Genomic DNA, 8,958 nt, shown 5'->3' on the forward strand with positions numbered 1-8,958 from the left:
TTTGAAAATTTATATACTAATTAGACAATTTCCATTCATGTAGGGACGGTTAGAAATTTATTTTAAAAACATGGTTAATAAAAGCATTTAAAGCCAAATTAAAAGTGAATTTCAATGAAAGTAGTTTAATATAAAACATTAACTTAATTATAATAAATTATGAGTAAATGATAAATTGATCATAAAAGTTTATTGAAATCATTTGTTTGCACTTAGAGATAAACATAAATGATTAATGCTTGACAAACATATTTTATCTTCGTCCTAATTATAAGATATAAGTGCTCGTATCCACTAATTTTAGTATAAATGTAATACAATTTAATTATATGCTTAAATTGCATACTTAGTTTTGTTTTAAACTCTATTACAAGTTTATATTCTTTTACCTTATTATATAAAATTGCATTAATCTAAACTAAACAATTGTAATCTCTAATTTATCACCAACAATTTGTATGTCATTTCACTATTTAGCAGCCATAATTAATACATCAAGGAATCTTAAACTTGAATTTCAACTAGCCAGGTGGAATTGAGCAATTTTATGCTTATTTCTTGCTTCATAATTCATTAAACAGTCGATTTCTTTGTCGTCAGCGTTAACTTGCAATGTGTTATGGATTTCATTGGGCTATGGATGGTAACATTTACACAATCAACAGAATCTGCAGAATCGAATACTGGGATTTGATTGGCTTTCAACATTTGTGGGGTGAACCTAAATGGAATTTAGTGCAATATCTCACTGAGAAAATGACCATTTGCTAATGGACATCTAAACCTGCATTATTGTACCGTCCCAGCTCGCGTCGTGTGGTAAACCTGTTGATGGTTTTATATCTGCCGGAATCTATATTTTGTTGTGACTTCAGACATGATTGTTAGATGCCAAAGGCTTTGTCTTTCTCGAGTTAAATGGATGTGTTTGGACTGTAGTAGGAAAGTGTATTAACTGTGATTTTGCGGATAGGGCTCAGTAAATATTTGTTTTTATATTTTAAAAATATTTTTTTTAAAAATAAATTTATTTTTATTTGTTTTAAATTAATATTGTTAATGTTCTTAAATTATTTTCATGTGCTAATATCAAAAATAATATTTAAAAAATTAAAAAATATAATGTTTAAGTATTTTCAAATAAAAAAAACTTTAAAAAATAATTATAATCACACTTTTAAATATCATGAAGACGTGAGAGAACAGTTCTTTTGAGTTTGACTGGCAATACCTTAAACATTATGCAATTTTATCAAATTTTGATAATTTTTCCATGCTTAATGTATGGTTTTCTTGATAAAGAAAGGCCCAAATCATTAGCAATCTCTAATTTTTCCGATCCATTCTCCTCTCATCTGTCAGAAGAAATGGAATTCAGCTTCTTTCACCTGTTAGCCAGAATCCAAAAATTACCATTTCAACAAGAAACGATGACTACTTGTGTAATCACACACACACACACTTTCACGTTTCTAAAAGTTACACTGTCCATTTCCATCTGTAATTTTTAAACCAAAGGGTTGACCTGATCATCACCTCTTAATTTCAACAAGATAGAATTACAACAGGTGACTGATGTAGCTTCACAAAATAAAAGCAAGTTTGGTGCGATGGAATCAATGTAATTTACCTTTTTCTAGCTCCTTTTCCACTACTATTTGGAAAAGTTCGGAAGATAAAGACGACCCCCTGTAACTTTCTTGCGCGGCACTTCTCTTCACTTGGAAGCTCTTGCATGTATATTTTATGGCCGTGCTGTCTGCTCGGCCGGACGCCTCAAAATTCAACTAAACAATCAATTTCCCAGTGGACAAGTCTAGGTCTGGAATGTTGAAATGGCCCCATCACGAAGCTTTTGCAAAGAACACCTTTTCTCCTCATTTTTAAAAGACTTCTCCTCTGTGACAAGCTTTCACAAGTCAATGGCAACATACTTTACATCATCAGGAAAAACAGAAAAGATAATTGGTGTCTTTAATAAAATAATTTAAGAAATATATGTATCAATGAATGTAAAAACAATTTTTGATGCTAAAAATAATTGAGTCGATAAATTGAGACAAGATGAATATTAAGATACTGACTGCATCATGTAGGGAGCTCTTCAAATTTCTTTTTTTAAAAAAATTATACAACATTAAAATTAGTTTTTAATAAGAAAAGTAATTATTTCCACTATATACAAAAAAAATATTGTTAGCATAGTTCCTTCTTTTATTATTAACATACTTTTTCCAAAAAAAAAAAAACATTTCTTGGGTTCTTATTCCGGCAACAATCATAAGCCATTAGAATTAACGAAAAAAAATCTAGGTAATTTGAAATAAGAAAAAATAAAGTTTCTATCTAGATCTCGTTTGTTTGCTGGAAAATAATTTTTTTTTAAATGATTTTCTTGAAATGTAGATTTGTGGAAAATAAATTATTTTTTGATATTTGATAGTGTCACGGAAATAAGTTAGAAAAGACTTTCCAGTATTTATCCAAGTCATAAAAAATTAGCTAGAAAATAACTTATTAATGTTTTAATTTTTTTCAAGTTTATTAAAAGAATGAGGACCAAATCTTGTAAATAAAAAAGTTGGAGGATGAAATTAATAAAATTATATATTTTCATAAATTATTTCAAATAAAATAATGAAAACTAAATCTAACAGATAAAAAAAAATTAAAAGAAGATGAAATTAAAAAAATTAAAATTTCATAAATTATTTCAAATAAAAATAAATAGCAATAAAAAGAATTGAAACCAAATATGATAGATAAAAGTTTTCAATTAAGAAAATAATAATAAAAAAAATAATAATAAAAAGAATGAGAACCAAAGTTTATATAAAAATCAAATTAAATCAAATTCTAAAGGATGAAATTGAAATAAAAAAAGGATTCAAAACAAAATATATAACAATTAAAAGATTGAGGACCAAATTTAATATAATCAACAAATAACAAAATATTTTTGATTTTTTCACAACTTATTAAGGACCAAATTTAATATAATCAACAAATAAAAAAATATTTTTAAATTTTCACAACTTTTAGAAAGTGTTTTTCACCAAAAATAAAAGGAAAACACTTTCTTAAAAACCAAGTCAAGTTTTTTTTTCTATAAAAATATTTTTCATTAATCAATTTTTTAATGATAAACAAATACATAAAAATTTGAAAAATATTTTTTAAAAAACTATTTTCATAAAACAAACAGAGCCCTAGTTAAAACCTTGTTGTCTAACTAATATGCCTCCTCTTCTTTCTTTTTTTTTTCCATTTTACTTCACCAAAATAATTGCTTCTAAGAACACAACTTATTAGAAGCATAAATGAAAGCTTCACTAAAAATAGAAAAAATATATATTTTTGATGTTTTTAGTGATATATAATAGAATAGCATCTCAAATACAATAATATTTATTCAATTATAATTAATTCTCATTAAACTTTAAGAAAAAAATAAAAAAATAATAATCATGAATAGCATAACAAAAATCAACACCTGATAATATCATCAAAAAGATATCATAATCTCACTCAAACAAAAATCCAAAAATAATTTTTTTCTATTTTTTTAAATAAAATTCAAGGAAAATAAAATAAAATAAATTGTTTTTAAAAAAACCCGGGAGGCAGCCTCTATTAGGCTTGCTTATAGCCCTAAAAAGACTGGACAAGCAGGCCTACAAAAACAGCCCATGCACCTTATCCATTTTCTTTCTAACTTGTTGTCTATTTATTTATTTATTAAATACCACCCATCTCGTCTACCAGTGTAGATCATGCGTCATCTCTAGTTTCAACGTTAGCCACCTCAGGAATAGGTATGAGATTTGAATTTTGTTTTTAAGAATATATAACCATCAAGTTAATCCTCAGTTGAGCTAATGTAAACTCAATAAATTATTACAGTGCAATTCTCCTTCCTTTAACTAGAAATGCATCATTGCCCAAAGAAGCAGACAGAAGGATAAATGTATACCTAATCATTCCATCAGTGAAGCCATTTCAACTCAAAAATTTAAATTATTAGGTGAGATTTTAGGATATGATTTATATTATTTTTTAACATATCCCTTCAAGTGAAAGTCATTTGATCTTGAAATTTACATAAATTCACATTACCTTATGCTTAATTTTTATCGAATACAAATAAATAGGGATGATGAGATTCAAAATTGTAACCACTTGGTCATCAAAGTTATGATACCATGTCATAAAATCATCTCAACCTAAAATTTAAAGTTATTAATTGAGATCTCAAATATAATTTATATTATTCTCTAACACTAATTTTCAGAAGTTAAAGCTGGAGCCAAATTATCAAATGGCATAGCAGAATCCCATTTTCATTCATAGCTATGTTGCTAGTAAATTTTAACTACTACTACTATAAGCTAAGCATTCTGGTGGAACAAAAAGAGCTCGGAGCAGCGAACACTATTTTCTTCTTTTTTTTCAGTTCCACATAAGCACTATGGTGACAGAAACGCCTTGTAGTCTAAATCTATGAAGCACAGGCAGGCACAAGGCATGAAAACAATCCGGGGCATTTCTTCTGCATGAAAGAAAAAAGAGGAATATTATAATTAAATCACTTATTATTGATGTTTTCTTGCCAGAAAAAAATATAATAAATGAAGACGCACAATTACTTAATTTGAGGCAAGCTTCTTGCAGCCATATGGCCTCACACGGTGTCTGGCAAATTTATTCAACAACAAAGATACTTGTTTTAATTTTAGTGGGCATTTGAGACTTATTTGTCAAAATGATGGCCTTTCTGGGCAATGACTGGCTTGTTCTTTAGAACGTTTCCACAAAGAATTGCCAACATTTCAACCTCAATAAGAAATCCAGGGACCGAGAAGAAGTTTTATTCAAAACCGGATGCTAGAAAAAATAGACATCGATGGTTTTAGGCTATTCGCTATGACTTGGTCTAATTCAAAACAAAGATACTGCTTATGCTATTGTTGCTAATGTAGTTCTATGATTTTTAATTATTTGGAGACTAACAGGTATTCTTTAACCATATTTAACAAACCATACACTAGTTTGATCATTGATGAATATTGTGCATGTGCGCGTGCGCTAGATATTTAACCCATGCTTCACCGAGGATTATAAAAAAAAATTAAAAAGAAATGGGTATGTATTTTATTTCAATGTGTTTTTTTTACATAAATATTAAATAATTCAAAGTGTAAATCAAAAAGTTTATATAAACATCTAATTAAATAAATCGATAACCATATATATAAATAAATGAAAAACATTGTTAACATTAACCGGTTATGTTTATTGAATTTATTTTTTAAAATCAATAAAAGATTATAAAAATAGGAACACACATGAAACTAATTGAATAAAATAAAATAAAAAAATATCATGTAATGCCAAAAATATTTTTTTATTTTTAAAATTAAAATTCATCTATATAAAACAAAACAAAAATATAGATGAATAAAAAAACCTCTATTAAAAAAAGGTTTTCAAAACTAATGACTTAGATTATGAGACCGAGATAAATTGATAGAAAAAAATTAAAGATAATCACAAAACTAATTTTTTTTAAATAATGTAGAACGATAAAATCGTAAAACAAATTGAGTAAAAAAATGGATATTAAACCACATTAAATTTTCAAAAGCACGACTCGGGTCATTGGATCGAAAGCATTACAAATGAAAAAATCATTAAATTCAATTCCTAACAAATCAAATGCCAAATGATAAAACTAGAAATAATACACAAAAGGATCTAAAATAAAACATTGTAATTAAAAGAATGAAGGTGAAAATTAAAATAAAAAATAAATTAAAGGGCAACAAAAAAATATTCAATTGAAGGATTAAATTGAAAAGAGAAACATAATCTTTAACAAAATGAGAAACATATCAAAATAACGAGGGTCAAATTGGAAAAAATAAATCAACATAAACTTTGATTCAATGATGAAATTGAAAACTAATAAAACTTTAATTGAGTAAGGACTAAAATGAAAAAATAAATGACAAATTGCAAATGAAAAACTAAATTGAAAATAAACAAAATTTTTATAGAAGAGATAAGAACGGAAATAAAAAATCAAAAGAAAAAAAGATTGAAATTGAAAAACAAAAAACAAAGAGAACAACCATGTAATTTTTTAGGTAGAAGAAAAAAAAAGAAGAAAAAAATGACCATTGACAACAAATTATCCAATATCTTCTATCATGTGCCATACCAGAAGAAGGAGGATATGGTGACGCTTCTAAAGACATGGTGAAAGGACAGGTTTGGCTATCAGATTGCATCTCCCGTATCGTTCAAATGACGTTAACACAACTCACTCGTTGGAGCATTATGAGCACACACCAATAATGTTTTTGAATAAAAAACCTAATTATCCAACATAAAAATACTAAAACACCTTTCGTAACTCTAGAAATTATTAAAAAAAAAACACATAGAATGATAAAAATATCCCCAGCCACATGCCTTAATTTTTTTTTAAGAGCAAAAACATCTTTTTACTTTGTTATAATAAATAAAAAGACAAAATAGATTTTTAGTCAAACCATTCTATTTTTTTAACCTGGTAAGTAAAAATTTTCCTGTTTATTTTTTTTAAAAAATAAATATACCCTTTAATAATCATTGAGGCATTGAAAAAACAAAATTTGCACCAACACCAATGCTTTCATTTTTGAAACCGAGGAGGAAAAGGTTATTTCCATGTAACAATCCCCAGCGATTATATGTAGCGCTGCATCTTTATTTTGTTCAATATATATCAGGAGAAAATTAAACAAGAAAACTTACCCGCTTGGCAGAGCGGAGGAGCTCTGGTGGGATTTTGTAGAGATCTTCATCAACAGCTTTAGGAGGCTTAAGAGGAGCTATAGGACAAATTACAGCGTCCATTTTATGACAATGTGGCATTGAGGGTTGTTGTTTCCTTGCCGGTTCCGTCACGTCACAGACTTTGCCGTGCTTTCTCTGCTCTTTTGAATGCGAGCCTCGCTGATCTCTCATTCTTGTCTACAAATTCAACACCATCATTCAAATTCCACACCTTCATCATTACTATCATTTCCTTGTTAACGTCATGTAAGAATATATGGAGAATATAACCATATAAATTCTTTAAGAATATGGAACGTGACCAGTACTCTGTTTCTAGTTTGATCATTGAAAAATTCACTGAAAAAAATAAAAGCAGTGTTCGTGTGTAAATGGGGAAGAGAGAGAATTGTTTTTTTTATATATATGAAAAAAGCAAAATAAAGGACGAACCTTTCTGGGAGGAACATGATAACGAGAAGGCTTGTTGAAATCAGAAGCATGTAGATCACTACGCATGTACCGATGACCGCATTCTCCAGAGGAATTAGTACTGTGTCGAATCAATCCTGCCTGTCTTGCAGACTCAAAATACAGTGTGATTGGAAGGTCATTTGCCTGGTCCCAGTTTCCGAATGCTGGTATTTGTCCGCTTCTTCTCCATTCCTACCCAAAAAAAAAAATCAATTTTGAAGGCAAATGAAAGGAGTTTCTTGAAATTAAAAAGAGGGACAATAGAAAACAACAGAAAGAAGCGAAATCTGAGAGAGGTTGAAAATAAGAAGCCGAGAAATGGCAAGAGAGCTTACATCCATTTTGGTCGATTATGGCAGTATAACGCAAGAAGCCAAAGAAGAGACTGAAACAAAAAGGTGCTATAAAGGATAGAGAAAAAGATAGGAGCTTGAGAAGGGAAGAACAAAAAGGTTAAAAAGAAGGATATGGGTATTCTCAGAATAAACAATTCAAGATAAAATATACAAATTTTAGTTAAGAATTGCAGAGAGATTCTGCAAAGAAAGATACATTTCGGCTCTTTCTAGCGTAAAAGGTAGAAGTGTATAGTCTAAAAGCTTTAAGTTAATGAAAAGAGCTACGGCAGGTCTTTTTGTGTTGCTAGGTTTCTTTTTTTTAGTCCTCCCATTCAGACTATAACATCGAGCTACCTTTTTTTACCTCTAAATCCTTCGTTGAGCTTATCTGCAAGGAAGGATTTCCTAAAGCTAGATTAACGCGCAGACCAGAAATCGGGACCTACAATTTTAATGGGTTTTTTTATTCCACCTCTATTTGGGGGTCAGTGACTGTTACAGAAAGAGAGTCTGACGCTGGAGAATTGGCCAAGCTTGAAAAGTTAAAGATGATTTTGCTTTTACCCTATATGCTTAAGACCGTGTCCCCTTTGACTTTGGCATTCAAATCAATGCATGAGGTTACTCAACTTTTGGCATGCAACGATTTTGGACTCGAAGATAATTGGAAGCTTAAAAGTTGCAGTCATGTCGTTTATTTGCATCGAAAGCTGGGCTCGTTTGGCTACGTAATGCTTTTGCGGTACAAACTACATTTCACGAGAAAAAATATAAAAAAAATGATACTTTTTCGGGTTTTGTGTGAAACATAATTTGCACCGCGAAGCTAAATGAAGCCCAATTAGGCTGTACATATATTTATTTTTCCGTTAAAACGCATGCATTAAAAGGCTCAGCTATTTATTTTTTAGTTCAGCCCCTAAACTCTTGTATTTTTACACTGTCACCCTTCCTTTGACATTCCTTACTTCAAATAAAACATGAGTTTACACACATTTGTTTATGTTAAGTCAAAAATATTTAAAAGATTGTTCGAAAAACCATCAAGGAAGCAACCCCCATAAACATCTAGTATGGAGCCCTGCACCAGCATGCACAAGTGAGAACGAGGAGGCCTGGGGTATCAGCTTGCTGCCCCTCGAAGGTGTTGTTTTCTTTCCAATGAATGTGGTGGACCCAACGCTTCAAAACATGGAGAGGGGCAATCACGTGAGACTTGCCATGACCATGGAAACTGGAAAGAAAGAGATCTAGCTAGGTCCATGGTGAAAAAACAGGGAAAGAAGAACAGAAGCCTCTTTATCTCTTCAGCTTTCAGGATCCTGCT

General features: G+C 29.7%; 1 protein-coding gene across 1 annotated transcript; it reads right to left on the reverse strand.

The window, feature by feature from the left end:
- Positions 1-4,301: 4,301 nt before the first annotated feature.
- Positions 4,302-8,003, reverse strand: LOC133668994 (uncharacterized). Its single transcript, XM_062089012.1, has 4 exons — positions 7,629-8,003; positions 7,273-7,485; positions 6,799-7,017; positions 4,302-4,549 (listed from the first exon to the last, which is right to left on the reverse strand). The coding sequence occupies exons 1-4, from the start codon at positions 7,632-7,634 to the stop codon at positions 4,499-4,501; spliced, it is 489 nt and encodes a 162-aa protein (XP_061944996.1). The 5' UTR covers positions 7,635-8,003; the 3' UTR covers positions 4,302-4,498.
- Positions 8,004-8,958: the final 955 nt, after the last annotated feature.

This window comes from Populus nigra, chromosome 12 (genome assembly GCF_951802175.1).
Source record: "Populus nigra chromosome 12, ddPopNigr1.1, whole genome shotgun sequence".
NCBI lineage: Eukaryota > Viridiplantae > Streptophyta > Magnoliopsida > Malpighiales > Salicaceae > Populus > Populus nigra.

What these genes read in the sequence shown, in the direction of transcription:
- LOC133668994 (XM_062089012.1), bottom strand. An exon ending in ATCATGTTCCTCCCAGAAAG is followed by an intron (nt 7,018 to 7,272) that starts GTTCGTCCTTTA and finishes TTGAATTTGTAG; the next exon opens with ACAAGAATGAGAGATCAGCG. An exon ending in TCCTCCGCTCTGCCAAGCGG is followed by an intron (nt 4,550 to 6,798) that starts GTAAGTTTTCTT and finishes TCTTTCATGCAG; the next exon opens with AAGAAATGCCCCGGATTGTT.